The sequence below is a fragment of the Suncus etruscus genome, chromosome 1 (genome assembly GCF_024139225.1).
Source record: "Suncus etruscus isolate mSunEtr1 chromosome 1, mSunEtr1.pri.cur, whole genome shotgun sequence".
Lineage (NCBI taxonomy): Eukaryota > Metazoa > Chordata > Mammalia > Eulipotyphla > Soricidae > Suncus > Suncus etruscus.
The window spans coordinates 176,497,200-176,521,616 of record NC_064848.1 but is presented as its reverse complement, the minus strand read 5'-3'; the positions used below and the strand labels follow the sequence as shown (position 1 = coordinate 176,521,616).

General features: G+C 46.5%; 1 protein-coding gene across 1 annotated transcript in view; it reads left to right on the top strand.

Moving 5' to 3' along the window:
* The window catches only part of SCPEP1 (serine carboxypeptidase 1), a 39,105-nt gene extending 36,301 nt beyond the window's left edge, over positions 1-2,804 (top strand). Inside the window, exons 12-13 of the mRNA XM_049772039.1 lie at positions 503-666; positions 2,605-2,804. Of these exons, the coding sequence (XP_049627996.1) occupies positions 503-666; positions 2,605-2,667 (227 nt within the window). The 3' untranslated portion in view covers positions 2,668-2,804. The remainder of the gene's footprint in view (positions 1-502; positions 667-2,604) is intronic.
* The last annotated feature ends 21,613 nt before the right edge of the window (positions 2,805-24,417 follow it).

The following is a 24,417-nucleotide window of genomic DNA, read 5'->3' as shown; positions in this document are numbered from 1 at the left end:
TCTGCTCAGAAATCACTCCTGGCAGGCACGGGGGATCATTTGGGATGCCAGGATTCGAACCACCATTGACCTGGATCGGCTGCAAACGCCCTATCGCTAAGCTATCTCTCCGACCCTCTATTTTATATTTTTGGTATTTTGTTTGTTTTACCACCAGTGCTCAGGACTTATTTCTGGCTCTGTGCTCAGGGATGACTCTTGTTGGGGCTCAGGGAATCATATGCTAGGGATGAAACCCAGCTGGATGCATGCAAGGCAAGTGCTTCACCTATTATGCTGTCTCTTCTGCCCAGCTTTATTTTTGTTTGTTTAGTTTTTTGAATAGAATTGGGCTGAGTTTTATGCAGATAGTGGTTTAGGACTAGTGTTCTGAAATCTTCCTTCTTACTTGAATCTACTTCATGGGGCTGAGAGCCAGAGCACAGCAAGGTACAGGGGGACCTGGTGGTTTGCTCTGCTCCACCAGAGCTCAGCTCTGGGCCCTTTCCTCCCCATTCCCCAGGTCAGGAGGCCTGGTTGCGGAAGCTCAAGTGGCCACACCTGCCCAAATTTCATCAGCTGAGGTGGAAGCCTCTGTACAGTGACCCCAAATCTCCAGAGACATCTGCATTTGTCAAGTCCTACAAAAATCTGGCATTCTATTGGATCCTCAGAGCAGGACACATGGTAAGTAGCTGCTTGGCTTTGATTTTGGCTTAGGGGCCACATTCAGTGGTGCTTTGGTGGGGATGGTGGGAGCTACTCCTGGCTTGGAGCTTGTGAGTTGGGGGGCGGGTCGCTCCCATTCCACAGGGCACTTGCAAAGTGTGTGTGTGTGTGTGTGTGTGTGTGTGTGTGTGTGTGTGTGTGTGTGTGTGTGTGTGTGTGTGTGTAGCTTGTGAGGTGGGGGGCGGGTCGCTCCCATTCCACAGGGCACTTGCAAAGTGTGTGTGTGTGTGTGTGTGTGTGTGTGTGTGTGTGTGTGTGTGTGTGTGTGTGTGTGTGTGTGTGTGACAGAGCATCCAGCTTTGCTACTCAGCTCCATCTATGCAGTAGGCATAATAATTGGTCTAAGATGACTGAGAAGATGCTTGGAGAGAGTTGGTGCAGGAACCAAACTGTCCTTTTAGTGGACTCTGGCATGTCTGGAGACCTTCTTAAGCTTGGGGAAAAGATGCTGCTAGTGGAGAGGGGCCAACAGGGATTCTGACAGACTCTTGTTGTGCCCAGGACATTCCCCCAACCAAAGAAGCATTGCCCAAATGTCAGCTGTGTCAAGATGAATTCCTTGGGAATTCACAGAAGGAACAGAAGTAGGGAGGAACAGGTAGTTAGGGTGCCTCTGATCTGGTCTAATAGTCTCGCATAGGGTCTCCTTATAAGAATTTCCCAGAACTAGGAAAGCTGCTCTCAGAGAAACCAAATCTGCTTTTGCTTGTTCTTGTGCTGGCCAAGCAGTAAGTGTCCCGGGGTCACTTGCTATGTCTGGCTCCAAGAATCAGACAGATGGCATTGTAGGTGCTCAGTCATTGTCTCTTCAAGAGTTTTAGGCAGGGCACAGGGAAGCTGGGTTGGGGGGCGGGCAAGAAATGGAACTGGTAAAAAGCCCTGGCTGGGTGGGTGGCCCCAGTGATAGGCAGGAAGGATGAAGAAGCCAGGAAAGCAGAAGTGCAGGAGGAGGCTGGGAAGGGAGTTTGTGCACCTTACTTGGAAGATCATTCCTTAAGTAGTGGTGGTAGGTGGCTTTTAGGGGTGCAAGCCAAGGAGTGAAAGCCCCAGACTAGCCTCAGGAATACTATTTTGGGGGCCAGAGCGGTGGTGCATCAGTAGGGTGTTTGCCTTGCACTTGGCTGACCCAGGACGAACCACAGTTCGATCCCCTGGCGTCCCATATGGTCCCCCAAGCCAGGAGCGATTTCTGAGCGCATAGCCGGGAGTAACCCTGAGCATCACCGAGTGTGTCCCCCCCCCAAAAAAAAAAATAATAAAAAAAATAAACACCATTCTGGGAACAGAAATCCAGGATAAGACTAAAAAAAAAAAGAGTGGATGCGGGTTTTGGGTGGGTTTGTGTGCTAATTCAGAAGAGACTGGGCATTGTTGGGCTAATTATAGAGCTGAAAGTGGGAAGCTTTCCAGAAGGCAGCTGGATAGGAAAATTGGGCCTGTCATGTCTGTTCCTGGAGACTCAGGATCCAAGCAGGAAGGTATGAAGGGGCAGGGCTCTGGTACAGCAGAATCTAAGAGGCAAGAGGCACAGGACCCAAAACAAGATTTGAGAAGAAGAACAGGGCCCAGTGCACCACCAAAGTGGAGTCCCAAACAGAAGAGCCCCAGCTGAGGCATGGAAGAGCTGGGTGTCATTGGTGTCATGGCTATTCACCCTGTATCCTGTATGTCCTGACCCTACGTTCATACCTGCTTCATGCCAGTCCTTCCCCAGGAGATCATCTTCTCTTCCCCTGGGTTCATTCATTTGCTCAAGCCTTTCCTGTTGGTTTTTGGGACACACACCCCCGTTAGGGTGTGCCCTCTGGCAGTTGCACAGTTCCTGAGAGTGGGGTACTGGGTGCCCCCTGTGATCCCATAGCCCAGAAAGCTGACTTGGATGTTTCTGGGTTCTAGGTTCCATCTGACCAGGGAGACATGGCTTTGAAGATGATGAGGCTGGTGACGCAGCAAGAATAGGACGACCATGCTGGAGACGAGTCTCCCAGCTCTGACTGGGCAGCGTCAGCTGAAGGTTCCTCTGGCCTCCATGGAAATAGATTCATTCTGGAAATCTGGGGATCACTTCTATTTCTCAAGCACCTTGGATTTTTGTTGTTGTTGTTGTTGTTTGGTTTTTGGACCACACCTGGCTGTGTTCAGAACTATTTCCTGACTGCTCAGGGATCACTCTTGGAAGGACTCAGGGGACCATATGGAGTGCTGGGAATTGTACCTGGTCATCCATATGGAAGAGAAACACCCTACCCAATGTACTATCTAGCCTTTGGCCCTGTTTTTTTTTTTTTTTTTTTTTTTTTTATCTATCTTTTAAATGACCTATAAAAGGCAAATTATTTTATAGGAGAAAAGGAGACAATCAAGGAAGCACTTCTGCTCTCCATTCCCATTACCTCCATAGTGCACATCCTCACAGGCCTTATTCCTTTTTCTTTTCTTTTTTTTTTTTGTTTTTTTGTTTTTTTGTTTTTGGGTCACACCCAGTAGCGCTCAGGGGTTACTCCTGGCTCTGCACTCAGAAATTGCCCTTGGCAGGCACAGGGAATCATATAGGATGCCAAGATTTGAACCACCGTCCTTCTGCATGAAAGGCAAACGCCTTACCTCCCTGCTATCTCTCCGGCCCTTTTTTTTGCTCTGTATTTAGCTCTACTCTATGCAATGCAGTCATAACCCCATTGTAAGCTGAAAATACCACTAATCAAAAATGTATGGTAGGGGCCAAAACAATAGCACAGCAGGTAAGGCCTTTTTTTTGCCTTGTTGACCCAGAGTCAATCCCCAGCACCCCATATGATCCCCAGCAATGCTAGGAGTAATCTTGAACATAGAGCCAGGAATAAGCCCTGAGCAATGCTGGGTATGACAAAACAAAACAAAACAACAACAAGAGCATTATATCAAGCATGCTTAACTTGCCTGCATTGAGCAAAGGATCTAATACAAAGCCCATTTGATAATCAAGTATTGAATAGCTCCACTAATGTAATAGTACCATATTGACATGAGAAGCAAAAGCTGGCTGAATTGTCATCACTGATAACTCAGTGAAATCCCTCTAGACCTGAGACTGTCACAGGAATTGAATTGTGTCTGTGGGGGTGCCACAGGCACATAGTCATCAGTCTTTCAAGGACACCTGACTAGCCTCACTGGGGGTTATTGTTGTTGAGTCCTTTGATCATGTAGCTGTCTCTGAACTCCAGCACAAAGCCACCACCCAGGTCCTGAGAAATAAAAGTGTGCTATGGGGCACAATCAAAATTCTAAATGGTTCAAAGATGTGTTTGACGTCACTACAACACAGAGTCAAGAAACCTGAGTGCCTCTAAGGTGACCCCAAAACAAATTAAATAAATATTCTTTTGTAACACTTTTTAATGGCATTCTGTTTGAAGGCTATGCCATATGTTATGTACTGGATGCCCAGTGATGTGTCTTTTGGGGTGGGGGATTCACACCTGGCACTGCTCAGGTGTTACTCCTGGCTTTGTGCTCAGAAATTGCTCCTGGCAGGCACAGGGGACTATATGGGATGCCGAGATTCAAACAACTGTCGATCGGCTGTGTGCAAAGCCAATACCCTAGCTTGTCGCTATTATTTGTTTTGTTTTTGTTTTTGTTTTTGGGTCACACCTGGCAGTGCTCAGGGGTTACTCCTGGCTGTCTGCTCAGAAATAGCTCCTGGCAGGCATGGGGGACCATATGGGACACCGGGATTCGAACCAACCACCTTTGATCCTGGATTGGCTGCTTGCAAGGCAAACACCGCGGTATTATTAACAATGCTCTAGTAATTCTTCCTGATAGTTTTGTTTTTGTGTGCATCCTTATTTATTTAGCAGTAACTCCTTAGAAGCTTAATCACTTATTTAAAGGCGCGTTAATATGGGGCTGGAGAGATAGCACAGGGGGTAGGGCCTTTCTTTTGCACGTAGCTGACTCCTGGCATCCTATATGGTCCTCTGAGCCTGGAAGGAGTAACTTCTGAGTGCTGCTGGGTGTGGCCCCAAAAACCTGGAGTGGGGGAAATGTATGTTAACAGCTCTTTAGATTAAATAATGAGGTCAGGAATTTGTATTGACTGCTCAAGTTTTGCTGGAGGAGTCACTCTTAGAGGTGCTTTGGGGGCTATAAGGAGTACCAGGAATTGGACTCTGGTTCACCTCATGCAAACAAGGCAAATGCCCGACCCATTGGAATAATGCTCTCTTCCTGGTCTTGCCTTGCTATCTTATCTTTCAATTTTCCAAAGTTGCTCAAGAGCCCTTGAGGCCCATATTCATGTCTTCATGAATTCCCTATGCTCTGTCAGCTGAGGAAGCAACAGCTTGGGCTTGGTTTCCATGTAGCAATGCATGGTACCCACATACTATGTGCAGACAGACTGCAAGGAGCTGTGTTCTGCAAACCCTAGTGGTGAACAAACATGGAGCAGTGCATGTGGGCATTTTATCTAGAAGAGAGGGCCAGAAGACAGGACACATTTGGTGTGTATTTTTCAATCATTCTGGTTGGCTCATGACAAAGCATCCTGATAACAGGCATGGAGGATAGGCCTGAGTCCAGTAACATAGACAGGCATTCACTGAGGCCTACTAGGTTCCCACTCTGGAGTCTTTGGTTTGTTCTTAGAAGCCATAGTCCTGAAGCCCTAAGAAGCACCATACTTGAAAGGCTTGGCCAGCTACCTGGTGTATGTAGCTTGATCACATTGGGCAACTTATATTTTGGCCTGTTTGTTTGTTTGTATTATTTTTGGGCCACACCTGGCGATGCTCAGGTGTTAACACCTGGCTCTGAGCTAAGAAATCACTAGGGACTGAAGAGATAGCACAGCGGTAAGGTGTTTGCCTTAGATGCAAAAGGACGATAGTTCAAATCCCGGCATCCCTTATGGTCTCCCGAGCCTGCCAGGAGCACTTTCTGAGCGTAGAGCCAGGAGGAACCCCTGAGCACTGCCGGGTGTGACTCAAAAACCATGATAAAAAAAAAAAAAATCAAAAAAAAAATCACTCTGGTCCCTGGGCAAACTTATATTTCTGAAAAAAGCAGCACTTCATTCTTGCTGCATTTGACACTCCAGACATAGACTTGTTGCCTGACAAAATGAGTATGCATAACCTTAGAGCTGACATCATCTGCCATCACTATTATTCATTCACAGCAAATAAAATGTTGCAGTAAGTGGGGCCAGAGAGATAGCATGGAGGTAAGGCACTTGCCTTGCATGCAGAAGGACGGTGGTTTGAATCCCAGCATCACATATGGTCCTCCAAGCCTCCAAGCCAGGAATGAGTTTTTGTTTTTGTTTTTGTGTCATACCCAGCAGCGCTCAGAGGTTACTCCTGGCTCTACGCTCAGAAATCGACCCTGGCAGGCTCAGGGAACCATGTGGGATGTCAGGATTCGAACCACCGTTCTATTGCATGCAAGGCAAATACCTTACCTCCATACTATCTCTTTGGCCCCAGGAATGATTTCTGAGCATAGAGCCAGGCGTGACTCCTGAGCGCTGCTAGGTGTGACCCAAAAACCAAAACAAACAAAAAAAAATTGCAGTAAGTATATGTACATAGGAATTTCTTTTGGGGGGGGGGGGTTGTTTGTTTTTTTGTTTTTTGGGTCACACCCGGCAGCACTCAGGGACCCCAGAATTTTTTTTTGCGGGGGTGGGGGGATCCACACCCAGTTACACTCAGGGGTTACTCCTGGCTATGCACTCAGAAATCGCTGCTGGTTTGGGGGACTATATGGGACACCGGGGTATTGAACCGTAGTCCATCCTAGGTCAGACACATGCAAGGCAAACACCTTACCACTGCATCACCGCTCCAGCCCCACATAGAAAATCTGATTGACCCACATTTGCCTTTATCATTTTGGGGGGGGGGGCGGTAAGGAGGTGTGAGAAAGGGTGCTCAGAACTTATTCCTGTCTCTTATCTCAAGAGTGATCCCTGGCTGTGTTCTGGAGGCCATATGTGGTGCTGGGGGTTCAAACTAGGGTCACTATTGATATAACCATTCAAGGCAAAGTGCCTTCCTAACTCTATCTACCCTCTCACTCACCCCCACTTCAGTAGTACTTATAGTTTACTCCTGGTTCTGCTCTGTGTTCAGGGATTACTCCTGGAGGTACTCAGTGAACTGTACCAGGTGTCAGAGATTGAACCTGAGTTGGCTTTCTGCAGGGTTGCCCTTTGTACTGTCATTCCAGTTAACTTGAAACTATTGCCTAAAATGGTCCGATGGCTTTTGGGGGACAATTAAACACTGGGGTCTAAACCTAAGACATCTGCATGCAAAGCATATGCTCCAGACAGATGCTTTGAGCTCTCACTGTGACCCCAGATGTAGAGAATGACATCTGTTTTGTTTCGGGGCCACAGCTGGCAATGCTCAGGGCTTACGCCTGGCTCTACATTCAAGAATCACTTCTGGCAGGTTTTGGGGGAACCATAGGGGATGCTGCGATCAAACCCCAGTCAGGCACAGGCAAGGCAAGTCTCTCTGCTGTACTATCTCTGGCCCCAGAAATCACACCTTGACAGCTGGGTTGTATTCTTTAAAATGTGGTATTTAGAGATATATCTCTAAATTGCCATTCCTGGTTGTCCCATCCCCAAATTCGGGGATTTAGGGATAAAATGAAAAAAGCCTCTATTAATCCTAGTGTTGCAAGTCAGCCCCTGAAAAGGTTGACTGATGGAGGGATGGAGGATGAGGTCTTTCCCCTTCAGCTCGGAGCACGAGTCTGCCACCCTGTCTAGCCTACGGTTCTGAGGTGAAACGGCGGGTAAACAGCTCTCTGACAGTCAGGCCTGTGGAAATATTAGCTTTATTCAGGGAACAAGTCTGAAGTCCAAAGCCTCAGCATCAGTTCCTGCCAAAAGCCCCTTGCCTTCCACAGACCCTTGTTTTTATCCCCCAGAATCAGGTACCACCCAATGGTGGGATCAGATACCACCCAATGGTGGAAGTAGAATCAGGTACTACCCTAGGGTGGGGGTAGAATGCCAGGTCACACCCTAGGGTAAGGCACAATCACCGATCAGGTTAGGGTCAGTAACATAATAATCCCATAAAATATTTACATACACAACACCTAGTAATTCAATAGTAAAAATTTTGCATCTCATTTTTGCCATTTTTGTCTCTCCGGTCTAGAGGTCTTGGTTCCAAGAGTGGGGATGATTTTACCAGGAAATATAGCAATTTCCAACTGGAAATTCCCATCCAGCTTCTGAGCACTGAACCTACAGGCCAAGTGCTCAAGATCTCAAACTCAGAGCTACACATAGTGATGGCAAGTGCTTGATCACTGAGTCACCCCGAACCCCTAGAATTGTATGGTTCTTGTTTCATCCCCCTGCCTGGAACATGAACATGAAGATGGACACAGCATACATCATACCACATACAAAAAAAGCCTGAGACTGCGGATGAGTCACAAGTGCCCACATGATGTGGAGCTGCAGAGTCACTACAAACAACCATGTCCTTTGAGTCTTGCTAGGAAAATAATCTCCCATTTAGTTGCCCAAGCATAGTCCCTTTTTTTCTGTTCTATTTGCTCAAAATGCAGTCTTTATTCTGAGGACAAAAAGCCACCACTGCCCTTAGGGTAAAATTGCCTGGAGAGGAATGAGATGAGAGGAGAGTCTAAGAGGAATTCCAATTAATGGGTAGGTAGGGGTGACTTGCTGGAGACTAGTATAAGGAAGAAAGCTAATCCTTTTCTAATTGCAAGAATCTGCAAGACCAGGAAGCAGAACTATTAAGAGTTTTGAGATAACTTGAATTAAGGGTAGCAGGAAGGCAGGTAGGTGCCTTAGGCAACTGGGCCTGAACTTCCTTTTCTGTAAAATGGGGATAAGAATGGGATTATTGTGATAATTAAATGAGTGAATACTGGAAGCTCTGGACTAGTATTATCTGCTATTACTTGTAATTAGCCCAAGCCAGAGGAATGTTTTGTTCTCAGAGAACATTAATCTCCTGGGAAGAATGACAAAGGCTTTTTTATTCTCTTTGGGATTAACAGGTATTATCAGCAATGGCCTAGTGAAAGATAAGTCACTCCTGTTTTCTTTGGGACACCTCAAGAGTTCCTCCTGGGCCTGCTTAGTCCCTTAGTTAGGTTGTGGCAAAAGAAAAAAAGTTTCCTGTTCAGAGAAGCATTTGCTAACCTCTGCCTTGGGTAAGGACTGTGCAGGGTCATGATGGAGTTTGAAGTTAACTGTAATCCAGTGCACACACAGGCATGTGCTTGTGTATGGGTGCATGTCTGCTAGTGGGGGAAGGAGACTGCTAGGGCACCAACAGCTTCTGATATATTTTTTGCTTCTGCTGATCTTTGTTATGCAAAAATACTGGGAGAACTAGAGAGGACAAGACTTTACTAGTAAGAAAAAAAACTTGGGGGTTAGGGGCCAAAGCTATAGCACAGCATGCAACTGTTAGAACTACAAAAATCGGGGCTCGGAGAGATAGCACAATGGTGTTTGCCTTGCAAGCAGCCGATCCAGGACCAAAGGTGGTTGGTTCGAATCCCGGTCTCCCATATGGTCCCCCGTGCCTGCCAGGAGCTATTTCTGAGCAGACAGCCAGGAGTAACTCCTGAGCACTGCCGGGTGTGGCCCAAAAACCAAAAAAAAAAAAAAAAAAAGAACTACAAAAATCGAGGCGAGTCAATCAGTGCATTTTTGGAGGTTGCTTTCTTCAGCCAAGCCTGGGTTCAAGCACAAAAAGCTGTCTCGAACCCCAAGCTCAGGGGAGAGCAGGTTTTTATACTTTTCAGATCATTCCATTACATCTTATGTCAGTTACACAAAAGTACAAAGGGTGAGATTTCAAACATTTCACAAGTCTACATAAATTTTAGTTCACACCATACAATCCCCTTCCCTGGCCCGGCTTATCTCAGCTCACATTCCCACATTCCTGTGATCTACTTGTTTCTCCTTGGGAATGTCTTAACCCACCAGGATGGGGATCTTTGGGAGAAGTCTGTCCCGTCAGGGTCTCAAACTATTTTATAGCCTTGAGCCAGCAAACAATGACAGAGCTAAAAGCAACATTAATCTTTTTTTTTTTTTTTTTTTTTTTGTGGTTTTTGGGTCACACCCGGCAGTTCTCAGGGGTTTTTCCTGGCTCTGTGCTCAGAAATTGCTCCTGGCATGCACGGGGGACCATATGGGACGCCGGGATTCGAACTGGTGACCTTCTGCATGAAAGGTAAATGCCTTACCTCCATGCTATCTCTCCGGCCCCGCAACATTAATCTTAACCTAACTTTTTCCTATATTTCACAAGCACATACAGCTGTATCTTATCTTTTGGGGCCAGTCTGTAGCTCACTGGCATCAGTGAATTGTTTTACTGCCTAGCTGCTGGGATCATCGGGGCAGAGGGGCCTGGGAACCTGGAACTGCAGGACAGTGAATTTAGACATCTGAAGCTAACAGCCTTGCTAAATCTAATAAACATTAACAGCAACCAACACAGGACGGATGGCGGTTCGAATCCCAGCGTCCCGTATGGTCCCCTGAGCCTGCCAGGAGTGATTTCTGAGCACAGAGTCAGGAGTAACCCCTGAGTGTTGCTCGGTGTGACCCAAAAATAAAAATAAAAAAAAGGAAAGAGCATGGAGGCTGGAGCAACAGCACAGCAGTGGGGCATTGCCTTTACGCTTCAGATCTAGGACCAATCCGGGTTCGATCTCCAGCATCCCTTTTGGTCCCCCAAGTCTGCCAGGAGTAAACCCTGAGTGCTGCTGGGTGTGACCTAAATACAAAACAAGCAAACATACAAAAAACCTTAGGACCAGAATGATAGCACAGAGGGTATGGCTTTTATCTTGCACACCATCAACCAGGGCTCAATTCTGATGAGCACTGCCACGAATGACTCTTGAGTGCAGACCCAGCTTCCCCTTGAGTGCTCAGTTTCCCCTGAGCATCCCCAGTTGTTGCCCAAAATCAAACTGAAAGCAATTTGGGGGCTGGAATAATATAGTACAGTGGGCAGGGTGTGACCAACCTACATTTAAACCTAACCCTAGCATTTCATATGGTCCACTAAGCAAAACTGGATGTGGCCCCAAACAAAAATATCCTATAACCTGCTCTGAAAGTTGAGACTTACTCTTTAGCTAGCTCTGCTAGCATCAGAGCTGCCAAGTGCATATGGGGACTATGGCTCCAGTATGTCCAAGTAATGACAGCTCCGATGCACCCATAACTTCATCAACTGAACATCAGTTTCATGATCAAATCCATTTCCCACAGAACAGTCATCATTCCTTTCAAAAATCCTAATCTGCTGTTCAAACATTTTTCTACTCACTGCTAAATCTCATCAGATAACACAATTACAGTATGCCTTTTTAAAACTATGTTGTTGGGAGCTTCGTTGGGAATTTACATTATTTGGGGCATCCCTGTGGGATTCACCGCTTTCCAAATAAATAAAGAGGCATAATAAAATACCAAGATAGACGGGGCCAGAGAGATAGCATGAAGGTAGCGCTTTTGCCTAGCATGCGGAAAGACAGTGGCTCGAATCCCGGCATCCCATATGGCTCCCCGAGCCTGCCAGGAGCGATTTCTGAGCATGGAGCCAGGAGTAACCCCTGAGCGCTGCCGGGTGTGACCCAAAAAACAAAAATAAAAAGATAACTTTTGAAGGCCGGAGAGATAGCATGGAGGCAGGGCATTTGCCTTGCATGCAGAAGGACAGTGGTTTGAATCCCAGGATCCCATATGGTCCTCCGAGCTGCCAGGAGCGATTGAGCATAGAACCAGGAGTAAACCCTGAGCACTGCCAGGTATGACCCAAAAACTACAATAAATAAATAAAAATAAAATACCAAGATAGACAAGCAAAAAAGAACATTTTTTTTTTTGTGGTTTTTGGGTCACACCCGGCAGTGCTCAGGGGTTATTCCTGGCTCCAGGCTCAGAAATCGCTCCTGGCAGACACGGGGGACCATATGGGACACCGGGATTTGAACCGATGACCTCCTGCATGAAAGGCAAATGCCTTACCTCCATGCTATATCTCCGGGCCCAAAAAAAGAACATTTTATAATACTTCCACTCATTAGATTGAGTTCAGTTCATGGTGCAGCTACTGTGTCTGAACAAAATATTGCATGTGATATCATCTCCAATCTTGAGTTTGTCTGCATTATAAGAAATTTGCTTTTAGAAATGAATTTGTTTTCATTTATCTACTCATTTTGAAGTCTAAGTTTTATTTTGACTTTATTTTCATATAAAATATATCTTGAGGGGCCCGGAGAGCTAGCACAGCAGTGTTTGCCTTGCAAGAAGCCTATCCAGGGCCAAAGTCAATATTATAGAGTTCTGGTTCCATAGTTTCTATCCTTCCCTAACACGAAAAATAATTATTTAATTAGCTTTTTGATTGTCTTTATTTTAGTATAAGCAATAGCAGATATTGATGTGTTCTTACCCAAATCTGTTCTTTTTTTTTTTTTTTTTTGGTTTTTGGGCCACACCCGGCGATGCTCAGGGGTTACTCCTGGCTGTCTGCTCAGAAATAGCTCCTGGCAGGCACGGGGGACCATATGGGAGACCAGGATTCGAACCAACCACCTTAGGTCCTGGATCGGCTGCTTGCAAGGCAAACGCCGCTGTGCTATCTCTCCGGGCCTCCAAATCTGTTCTTATATACAAAATATAATTCACCAAATACACTATTGTCATGTTGATATTTATGTTTATACAGGAGATCATTAAAGAAATAGGTGACAATAGATGACAAGATACTATATAAGTAGCTGTATAGTATTCTGTTGTATAATTTGTTCCATGGTTTATTCATATAAATCCTTATTAACAGACAATAAGTGATTCTATTCTCTCAAAATTAAAAATATATATACTATAACACTTATATAAATTATGTAACAAAAAATCACATAAGGATGGAGCAGTGGGGAGGGCATTGGACTTGCACATGGCCCACCATGTTTGATCCTCAGCATCCCAATTGGTTCCCTGAGCCTGCCAGGAGTGATTTCTGGGCACAGAGCCAGGAGTAACCCCTGAGTGTGACCCCAAAAAACAAACAAATCATGTAATACCAGAGCAGTAGTACAGCGGGTAGGGTGTTTGCCTCCCTGACATCCCATACAGTTGCCTGAGCACTACCAAGAGTAATTCCTGAATGCAAAGCCAGGTGTGGCCCAAAACAATAACCAAAAGACAAATTAGAAATTAGGAAGTTGGGGGCCGGAGAGATAGCATGGAGGTAGGGCATTTGTCTTTCATGCAGAAGGACGGTGGTTTAAATCCCACATCCCCTATGGTCCCCCGTGCCTGCCAGGAGCTATTTCTGAGCAGACAGCCAGGAGAAACCCCTGAGCACTGCCGGGTGTGGCCCAAAAACCAAAAAAAAAAAAAAAAAAAAAAAGGATAAGGGGGAACCATTCCATGTCAGGAACATTCTATTGGCTCATCTGGCACCCCGTGTCAGGAACATTCTGTTGGCACATCACACACCTTATGATAAGGGGGGCTTGGATGAATAACAGAACTTTAGCAAGAGTTTGGCAAAAGTTTGACGTAAGCAAAAGTTCAGCAAAAGTTTAACTTGAACAGCATTACAAGTTATTGGAGGCCTTAATTACTATATTCTAAACATGCCTTTTCCTAACTATACACACACACACACACACACACACACACACACACACACACACACCACATACTCACACACATTCCAAATTCTACTTCCACGATAGCATGGAGGTAAGACGTTTGCCTTGCAATCAGATCAAAAGGTCAATGGTTCGAATCCCGGCATCCCTTTTGGTCCCCTGAGCCTGCCAGGAGCGATTTCTGAGCATAGAGCCAGAAGTAACCCCTGAGCTCTGTCAGGGTGTGAACCCCCTAAAAAAAAAAGAAAATAAGAAGTTATGGGGTCGGGGCCGGGCGGTGGCGCTGGAGGTAAGGTGCCTGCCTTACCTGCGCTAGCCTAGGAGACGGACCGTGGTTCGATCCCCCGGCGTCCCACATGGTCCCCCAAGCCAGGAGCGACTTCTGAGCGCATAGCCAGGAGTAACCCCTGAGCGTCACCGGCTGTGGCCCAAAAACCAAAAAAAAAAAAAAAAAAAAAAGAAGTTATGGGGTCGAAGAGATGCATAGTGGTAGGATGTTTGCCTTGCACGCGGCCAACTCAGGACAGATGGTGGTTCGATTCCAGGCATCTCATATGGTCCCCCGAGCCTGCCAGGGGTGATTTCTGAGCGTAGAGTCAGGAGTAACCCCTGAACACAATCAGGTGTGATCCAAAAAACAAAACAAAAATTAAATGAAAAATAAATAAAGAATTTAGTCTGTCCAGCACAGGCTGTATTTGAATTTGTTTTCAGAGAAAATCATGCATATTTATTTATTTGATTTTTGGGCCTCACCTGGTGGTGCCCAGGACTTGCTCCCAGCTCTGTGCTGAGGTATCATTCCTGACAGGGTTCCAGGGACCATATAGAGTTTGGGAGGTTGAATCTAGGTCAATCACATGCAAGGCAAGCACACTGCTGACTGTACTCTAGCTCCAGCTTTTATGAAGGTAACAGTGACCCTGTGTGGTTGAAAAGCAAATGTGACAGTACATCAAAAACAGAAAATGTGGAGAATCATGACTGCAGGTATATTTTTAGTGCAATAATGAGAATATAGGTCCAAAAAGGGTAGTATTGTGCATACTTTACTGAGCAAACCCATCTAGTGAGGGGTCTAGCGTTATAAGCTTCTATCTTGGTCTAGCCAGGATCTCGAGAATGGGGCCAGAGATACAGTACAGCAGTATTAGAGTGCTCACTGCATTCCCCCACCACAGTGCTCAGCTCTTTCCCCCACCACAATGCATAACGTGTGCACCACAGTGCATTCCATTGTAGTGCTTGCTTGCACACTTACTGGGTCTCACACTCTTTCTTTTTTTTGGGGGGGGGGTTACACCTGGCAGCGCTCAGGGGTTACTCCTGGCTCTACGCTCAGAAATTGCTGCTCCTGGCAGGCTCGGGGGATCATATGGGACACCAAGATTCGAACTACCAACCTTCTGCATGCAAGGCAAACGCCTTACCTCCGTGCTATCTCTCTAGCCCCAAGGGTCTCACACTCTCATTGAGGTGCACTGTGATGGTTGTGGAGCTTGTTGGGGTCTCTGCATATGTGCTCATCAAGGGTTTGTAATTCCCGGCTATGGCAACGATGCTTCTTGTTTAGTTTGGTTATTGTGGGGCCATACCCTGTGATGTTCAAGGGTTTACCCAAAGGTTCAGTCTCAGGGGTCTCTCTGGTGTTACTCAGTAAACAGGTCATATATGGTGTCAGGCATCATGGTGGAGAGTCCAACACTCAAGACATATGCTCCAGTTCTTTGAACTGTCTCCTGGTCCACACACATCATTTAGATGTCTTGTGGTGGGGAGATGCATTTTGTTTTGTTTTGTTTTTGTTTTGGGGCCACACCCAGCGGTGCTCAGGGGTTACTCCTGGCTGTCTGCTCAGAAATAGCTCCTGGCAGGCACGGGGGACCACATGGGACACTGGGATTTGAACCAACCACCTTTGGTCCTGGATCGGCTGCTTGCAAGGCAAACGCCGCTGGGCTATCTCTCTGGGCCCAGATGCACTCTTTTATGATGTCACACACATTTTCATAAGCCCCAAGAAGTTTTCAGTTCTATGGCCATTAGAAATAAAACACTTGGGGCTGGTGAGGTGGCACTAGAGGTAAGGTGTCTGCCTTGCAAGTGCTAGCCAAGGAAGGACCACGGTTCGATCCCCCGGTGTCCCATATGGTCCCCCCAAGCCAGGGGCAATTTCTGACTGCTTAGCCATAACCCTGAGCATCAAATGGATGTGGCCCGAAAAATAAATAAATAAATAAAAAATAAAACACTTAAGATATAGTTTGAGTCTCTGTTCTATGAGCAGAATGTGCTTTGTTGGGAAGTCCCTGAAGATCCGGTGGAGGTTGTCTTTGAGAAAGATATTTATAGTTTCCACTGCCAAGGTTTTACCACCAACAGGGCCTGATCTGATTGTTCCTGGGAAAACGAGTATTAAATCTGCATGTTCTGACCTCCTCCCTAGAAACTCTCCTTTTTCTCCTATCAGCCTTGGTCTAGCTAGGAACAAGGTTTGAGATTGATTTTGGTTTTGGTTTGGTTTGGTTTGGTTTGGTTTGGTTTGGTTTGGTTTGGTTTTGAAGTACCAGGAATCCAACCTAGTCCTCATAAAGAGTCCAACACTGAGCTCCATCCCTGTCTATATGTGTGGTGGGGAGAGTCACACCTAGTAATGCTTGGGGTCACTGCTGGCTCTGCTGGAGGATCAAGGACACCAGTGTTTTGATTTGTGACCATACCCTTGCAAACAGATGCTTGGAGCCACATTCATCTATTAATAAACATATAAACTTGTTCTTGTTCTTGTTGTTGTTTTTTGGGGTCTACACCTGGTGGTGCTCAAGACTAACTCCTGGCTCTGCAGTGCCCAGGGATTACTCCTGGTAGTGCTTAAGGAACCATTAGGGGTGATGGAAATCACATCATGAGTTGGCCAGCCATGTGCAGAGCAAACACCTTAACTGCTACACTAACTATCCACTCCCACTATTCTTTGCAAATAAACGAAGTGTTATCTTGGGCAAAGCATAACAGAGGTAGCAAATTTGTTTTTTGTTTTGTTTTGTTTTTTGTCTAGGCCACACCCAATGGTGCTCAGGGGTCACTTCTGACTCTGCACCCAGAAATCGCTCCCAGAGGTAGCAAATTTTTTCCCAAAACAAATCACACAGTAAACCCACATTTATTGAAAAACAATGAGAAAGGGGTCGGAGAGATTGCATGGAGGTAGAGTGTTTGCCTTTCGTGCAGAAGGACCGTGGTTCAAATCCTGGCATCCCATCTGATCCCCCTGCCAGGAGTCTACCAGGAGCGATTTCTTAGTGTAAAGCCAGGAGTAATCCCTGAGCACTGCCGGGTGTGACCCAAAAAAAAAAAAAAAAAGAATGAGAAAAAGACAGGAATTATTCCTGGTTGCACTCCAAAAAGAAACCATATGGGATGCCAGAAATGGAATCCAGGTTGGCTGTATGCAAGGCAAAAGTCCTATCCATTGTTCTTAACTATTGCTCTAGCCCTTAAAAGGTTTCTAGTATGGTTTCTTTTTCAGAAAAGATAGTTTACCTTCAGAAAAAAAAGAAGGTTGTGGTCATTTCTTTTGGGCCAGGGGGGAGGGGAGGGCACTTTGTGGTTACTCCTGGCTCTGCATTCAGAAATCACTCCTAGAAGGCTGGGCGGAGGGGGTGGGAGGGAACCATATGGGAGAATCAAAGCTAGGTTGGCCATGTGCAAGGCAAATGCCCTACCTGCTGTGCTATTGCTCCAGCCCCATTAAATGGTTCTTAGGAACTTTCTAGGGGAGAAATGAAGCCCATAGGCTGGAGCAATAGCACAGCAGATAGGGCAATTGCTTTGCACACGGCTAATCCAGGTTCGATCCCTGGCATCCCATATAATCCCCTGAGCCTGCCAGAAGTGATTCCTGAGTGCAGAGCCAGGAGTAACCCCTGAGCGCCACTGGGTGTGGCCCAACACTCCCAAAATAAATTAAAAGGTTTTTTTGGTTATGGGGTCACACCCAGCGATTTATTCATTCGTTTAGTTAATTCAGGAGGTCCTATTTGAATCCTGCTCAGGGCCCACTTTGGACATAATGCTGAGAAAGGGCACTCGAGGTGTAATGATGATGGAGTTCACTTTAGGGATCAAACTTAGGGTTCTTGCCTGCAAAACTTGCCCTCTCACCCTTTGTCTTCCCATTTTGTGCTTTCTCTTTTTTTATTTTTGTTTTTCTGGCTCACACCCGGCAATGCTCAGGGGTTACTCCTGGCTCTGCACTCAGAAATCTCCCCTGGCAGGCACGGGGGAACCATATGGGATGCCGGGATTCAAACCACCATCATTCTGAATGTAAGGCAAATGCCCCACCTCCATGCTCTCTCTCCAGCCCTTGTGCTTTCTTTTTAAAATCCACCTGCGGCTGTCACACTTGCCTGAGAAGCTGCCTCTGTCTCCTGTTCTCTTTCCCTTTAAGAGTGGTGAGCATTTCAGCTGGTCCGGTTCCGAGTGCCCTCTGCACTAATTGGCACAATGTGAGAATTTTCCAATTTGGAAGGAAAAGTCCCTGATCTCCAGGGAAAGCTCAAGGTAATTGCTCTGTGAGATTCCCGCTGCTCCCCCTGGCAGTCTTCCCGGAGCAAGTCCCTCTAGTTGGTAAGAGGGGCAAGAAAACCACCGAGGGGCAAACAGGCTCTGGGGACAGTCTCACTGGGACCTTTGGAAAGTGAGGAAGTGAGGCAAAGGCCAGTGCAGGCAAAGTTAGCCCAGCCCCTCTCTGCCGCTCCTCCTGTCTCTGCCCAGGCATTTCCTTTGTCTGCATTTTACTAAGAGTTTCAGCAAAGGCCTGATAGAGGGAGCTAATGTACCAAGCAGGGTTCCTGCCAGCGTGAGAGGGACACAACTGGAATAAAAGACTTCAACAGGGCCTGGAGAGATAGTACAGCTTGTAAGGGTTTGCTCTGCAGGTGTCCAAGCCGGGTTCATTCACCAGCACCATATATGGACCCCAGGGCACCACTGGGAGAAAACACTGAGCACAACTGGGAGTAACACTCTTCCCAAATTAAAAAAAAAAAAAATAGACTTCAGCATCTCTGAGTCTTTGAAAAGACATATCTGAAAGGTGGGTTAGGTGGGAAAAGACGTGAGTCCCTGGGTTTGATCCCAGGCACAGCAAAAAAAAAAAAGAAAAGAAAAGAAAAATGAGAGTCCGGAGAGGTGGCGCAAGCGGTAGGGCATCTGCCTTGCAGGTGCTAACCTAGGAAAGACTGCAGTTCCATCCCCCAGCGTCCCATATGGTCCCTCAAGCCAGGAGCGATTTCTTTTTTTTTTTTTTTCTGGGTCACACCCGGCAGCGCTTAGGGGTTACTCTAGGCTCCATGCTCAGAAATCGCTCCTGGCAGGCTCGGGGGAGCATATGGGATGCCGGGATTTGAACCACCATCCTTCTGCGTCTAGCAGTGGTCGGCAATCTTCTTTTTCAACTGAGCCAAATCTCGCCAAAACCACGACTGAAATTTATTTTGAGAACCACACAGGGCGCCCATGACAGAGGCGAGGAGCAGAGTCCTGACTCCTGGAGCGGCCCCGGCACACAGAAGAGCCAAATTAAAAGTGGAAAGAGCCGCAGGTTGCCGACCACCGAAGGCAAAAGCTTTACCGCTGTGCTATCTCTCCGACCCCTCTTTTTTTTTTTTTTTTTAATTTATTTAAAGAAAATACATCGCGGGGTCGGCGTGGTGGCGCTAGAGGTACGGTGCCTCCCTGCCTCCTCTGTCCTAGCCTAGGACGAACCGCAGTTCGATCCCCCGGTGTCCCATATCCCATATGGTCCCCCAGAGTCAGGAGTGATTTCTGAGCACATAGCCAGGAGTAACCCCTGAGCGTCACCGGGTGTGGCCCAAAAACCAAAAAAAAAGAAAAGAAAAAAGAAAAGAAAATACATCGCATAGTTGACACAATTGATCATTATACATTTGTTTCAGGCAGAACAAAGGGAAAGTTATTTTTTAAAAAAATAGAAAACTAAAGAGAAGAGAAAGGAAAAGTTCAGTAGCAAGTATATTTTTGAAAATCATTGAATCATCGATTAACTCATTAAAGGCCTAGCAAAAAGTTTAGTAAGCTTTTCTACTTTTCTCTCTCTCTTTTTTTCCTAAGGATAAGAGTTAAAAAAAAATACAGTAAAAATGGTGTTAGAGTGGCAATTGTTTGCACAGCAAAATATGGGAGACATAGAAAGGAAAAGCCTTGGCCTAAATACATGGAGACCTTACCCCTGAAGTTTCCTGCCATAAGATCAACTCTGGGGCCCAGAGAGATAGCACAGCGGCGTTTGCCTTGCAAGCAGCTGACCCAGGACCAAAGGTGGTTGGTTCAAATCCTGGTGTCCCATATGGTCCCCCATGCCTGCCAGGAGCTATTTCTGAGCAGACAGCCAGGAGTAACCCCTGAGCAAGGCAAGTCATTGTCTGTGGTGCCAATAAACTTTTTTTCTGCACACTCGCTGTTGTTGGTGTCAGATTTCTGTAGTTAAAGATCCTAGATTCTGTGCATATGCCAGGAGCGATTTCTGAGCATATAGCCAGGAGTAACCCCTGAGCATTACTGAGTGTGGTCCAAAAAAAACAAAAAAAAAGTTGTGAGGTTAGAGATAATTCAGTAGGAAGGGCACTTGCCTTGCATACAGCCAACATGGGTTCAATATCTGACACCAAAAATGTTCCCCTGAGCACTGCCAGGAGTAATTCTTGAGTGCAGACAGAGTCAGGAATAACCCTGAGCACTATGGGATATGGTAATAAAAAAAAAATGGGGCAGAGTGATAGTACAGTGGATGAGAGTTTGCCTTGCATGCACGTGGCCGACCTAGGTTCAATCTCTGATATCCCTTATGGTCCCCAGAGCAGAGTCAGGAGTAACCCCTGAGCACTACTGGGTATGGTTCAAAAACCAAAAAAAAGAAGAAAAAAAAAGAACCACTTGTGTCTGGGACTGTGGCGATGGCTGAAGGAGCCTGGAGTACATGCTTGGCATGTGAGAACACCATATTTGAACTTGGGCACCACTAAACAAGCATTATGACTTGTGCCCTTCCCATCCCCCAAAGATGGTAACTAATCTGCATTTTCTCATATCAGACCAGATTACTCAGAAAACAGGCCCCTGAGAACAGGACAGCTGATGTCCACTTCCTGCTGATGGGATTCCATCTGAAGCATCAGGTATCATTTGTTTCCTTTTTACAAAGGAGGAAATAGAGAAGCCATGCAGTAACGTAAGGGACTGAGCCAGGAGGCCAACTCCAGTGGATGGGACTTCAAGGTAGTGAAATCGCTCGCTTAGGAGCAATTTCCAGACAGGAGCTACTACTGAAGAAGGCTCTATAATGCCATTTGCCCTGCCACTCAAAGGCAGTGATATGTTCAATGGCACATGGATAAGAGTGGCATCCAGAATGGCTAGGGCATGATTTCCACAGACTGGGGAGAAGGATCACTGTTGGGGCAGAAGGAGGAGATGGATGTGGATGAGGCTTCCAGAAGGCTGCTGAGTTCTCTTCTAGACCCACTGGTGGAACCCAAGTTATAAAAATGCATTGATGGGCCCGGAGAGATAGCACAGTGGCGTTTGCCTTGCAAGCAGCCGATCCAGGATCAAAGGTGGTTGGTTCGAATCCCGGTGTCCCATATGGTCCTCCGTGCCTGCCAGGAGCTATTTCTGAGCAGACAGCCAGGAGTAACCCCTGAGCACCACCGGGTGTGGTCCAAAAACCAAAAAAAATAAAGAAATAAAAAATAATAAAAATAAAAATGCATTGAACTGTAAGTGCATATTAGTTTTTCCCTTGCCACAAATCCAGATGGAAGGATGGTCAGGATTGGCCCAGAGCTACATCAGAGGCACCAAGTTTAAAATCACACTGTCAGGCTGGAGAGATAGCATAGAGGTAAAGCGTTTGCCTTGCATGCAGAAGGATGGTGGTTCGAACCCCGGCATCCCATATGGTCCCCCGAGCCTGCCAGGAGCGATTTCTGAGCGTAGAGTTAGAAGTAACCCCTGAGCACTGCCGGGGGTGACCCAAAAACAAAAACAAAATAAAATAAAATCACACTATCCTTTGTGCTTAGCCACTGACTCACCTTCCAGGCCCCACTATATAGATGACTTCTGTCTTGCCCTTCATCTCTGACATGTCTCAGAACAAATGCAATGAACCAAGTGTTGAGTGGAATGCTGTTTGCCAGGTGTAGACACCTGTGAAGGCGGGTAAGGAACCTGCAGAAATGGGAGGGCACAGCATGTCTTTGCTTCCTGGGTTACCACTGGTTTTTACTTGTCTGTTTGCACTGCTGGGTAGGGCTCAAACCCAGGGCCTCACCTTGCTAGGAATCTGTATTATCAGGAAGCACAACATAGCGCTTTACCCTATGTTCTTTTTATGGCTGTTACTATTATTATGGGGTTGTAGATGAGGAGGGGATTAATTGGTGCTGGGATTAAATCCAGTCCCTTGCATATGCAAGGTATGTTTTCCTCACCTTGACACATACTCTAACACCTCTCAAGACCACTTCAAAATAAAATTCTGAGGAGGGCTGTGCTTGGGAGGTGATTTTGCTGTTTGGTACCAGGTGTCTGAGCAAGTCGGTGGTTTTTCTATTCCTGAAGGGATTGTTGAGGAATGAAACCCAATTCTCATTGTAACCACAGCCACTCAGATCTTTACACAGCGAAGAGCTATTTTGTGCGAAAGTGCAAGGGAAAGCTCCCTCCCAGCTCACCTCAAATTAATTAGACTTTCATTGATTGCCTGGCAGAACCCTGAAATGAGCAGGGGGACCTCAGGGTAGGTTTTGTTGGAGGCTGCAAAGCTGTAAATTTGCTGAGGGCTGGGTAGTCTTACTGCATTGGAGGGGGTGATGGTTGGTTTTCCAGCCCTGCCTTAGTCAAAGGAATCTTTGCTTTCTGAATGACTAGTCTTCTAAAGACCCTGATTTGTGGTTGGATTCTATATAATGACTTGGGGGTTAGCTTGCTTGTGGCGGAAGCCAGCTCTTGGGATGTTGATTTGGTTTTTATTTAGGGTCCAGAAGAGCATCCTTCCATTATTCATAGTGGTGAGGGGTGGAATGAACCATAGGATAATTTTATCAGTCAAGCTTGATAACTGGGGGCCGGAGAGATAGCATGGAGGTAAGGCATTTGCCTTTCATGCGGAAGGTCATTGGTTCGAATCCCAGCATCCCAGATGGTCCCCCGAGCCTGCCAGGAGCGATTTCTGAGCCTAGAGCCAAGAGTAATCCCTGAGCGCTGCCGGATGTGACCCAAAAACAACAACAAAACAAAACAAAAACAAAAACAAAAAATAAACAAACTTGGTAATTATTTTTCTGTTTTTTTTTGGGGGGGGGGTCACACCCAGCAGCGCTCAGGGATTACTCCTGGCTCTAGGCTCAAAAATAACTTGTGGCAGGCTCGGGGGACCATAAGGGATGCTGGGATTGGAACCAAAATCCTTCTGCATGCAAGGCAAATGTCCTACCTCCATGTTACCTCTCCAGCCCTTTTATGGGGGGATAGTCACACCAGGTGGCACTTAGGGGTTACTCCTGACTCAGAAATCACCCCTGGCAGGCAAGGGGGACAATATGGGATGCCAGGATTTGAACCACCATTCGTACTGTGTTGGTCGCATGCAATGTAATGCCCTACCGCTATGCTATCACTCTGGCCCCAAACTTGATACCTATTAAGTTTGGATTTCAAAGAAACACTTGATGACTTTTTTTTTGGGGGGGGGGAATCAAACCCGACAGCGCTCAGGGGTTACTCCTGGCTCTGTGCTCAGAAATCGCTTCAAGCAGGCTCGGGGAATCTCATGGGATCAAACTAGGGTTGTCCTGGGTTGGCTGCTTGCAAGGCAAATGCCCTACTGCTGTGCTATTGCTATGGCACGCACAGGGTGACATTTTAGTAGGAAAAATACATGGCACATACCAGTACTTACCCTAAGAAGCTTTTCTGAAATTCAGCTATTTAGCTGGTCTCCAGGCTGTTAGTTTCCTCATAAAAGAGCAGCTCTGGGAGGAGAAAGTCCAGTCCCTAGTGAAGGGAGGGACTGGGGAATGCAGCCTGACTGCTGCTGAGCTTGGCGGGGATGGTAGTGAGGATTGTGCATGTGATCTGCTTCCTAGACCCATCACTCATTTCCCTGTCCTTCGGGAATCCCACCAGCACATGTGTACATCTGCTCTGCACCAGGTATTTAAGATTCTTAAATAGTTGTTCATTGTGGATAACAGCATGGTGGTTACGCTTGGGTTGTTTGTCTTGAGCAGAACCCAGTGGTGCTATGGGCTACTCTGTTTACTGTCCAGTGCACATGGGTCATTCCCAGTGCTGCTTGGGGGGGCCATGTGGTCCTCAGGATCCCAGGATCGGACCCAAGATATTTCAGTATGCAAAACCTTTTGAACTATTTCCCCAGCCATCCAGCCATTACATTATGTTGTCTTCTCTCTCTCTCTCTCTCTCTCTCTCTCTCTCTCTCTCTCTCTCTCTCTCTCTCTCTCTCTCTCTCTCTCTCTCTCTCTCTCTCTCTCTCTCTCTCTCTCTCTCTCTCTCTCTCTCTCTCTCTCTCTCTCTCTCTCTCTCTCTCTCTCTCTCTCTCTCTCTCTCTCTCTCTCTCTCTCTCTCTCTCTCGGCCACACCCAGTGGTGCTCAGGGGTTACTCCCGGCTATCTGCTCAGAAATAGCTCCTGGCAGGCAATAGGAACCATATGGGATGCCGGGATTCAAACCAAGATCCTGGATCGGCTGCTTGCAAGGCAAATGCTGCTATGCTATCTCTCCAGCCCCTCTTTCTCTCTTTCTTTCTTTCTTTCTCTCTCTTTCCCTTCCTTCCTTCCTTCTCCTTCCTTCCTTCCTTTTCTTTCTTTCTTTCTTTCTTTCTTTCTTTCTTTCTTTCTTTCTTTCTTTCTTTCTTTCTTTCTTTCTTTCTTTCTTTCTTTCTTTCTTTCTTTCTTTCTTTCCTCTCTT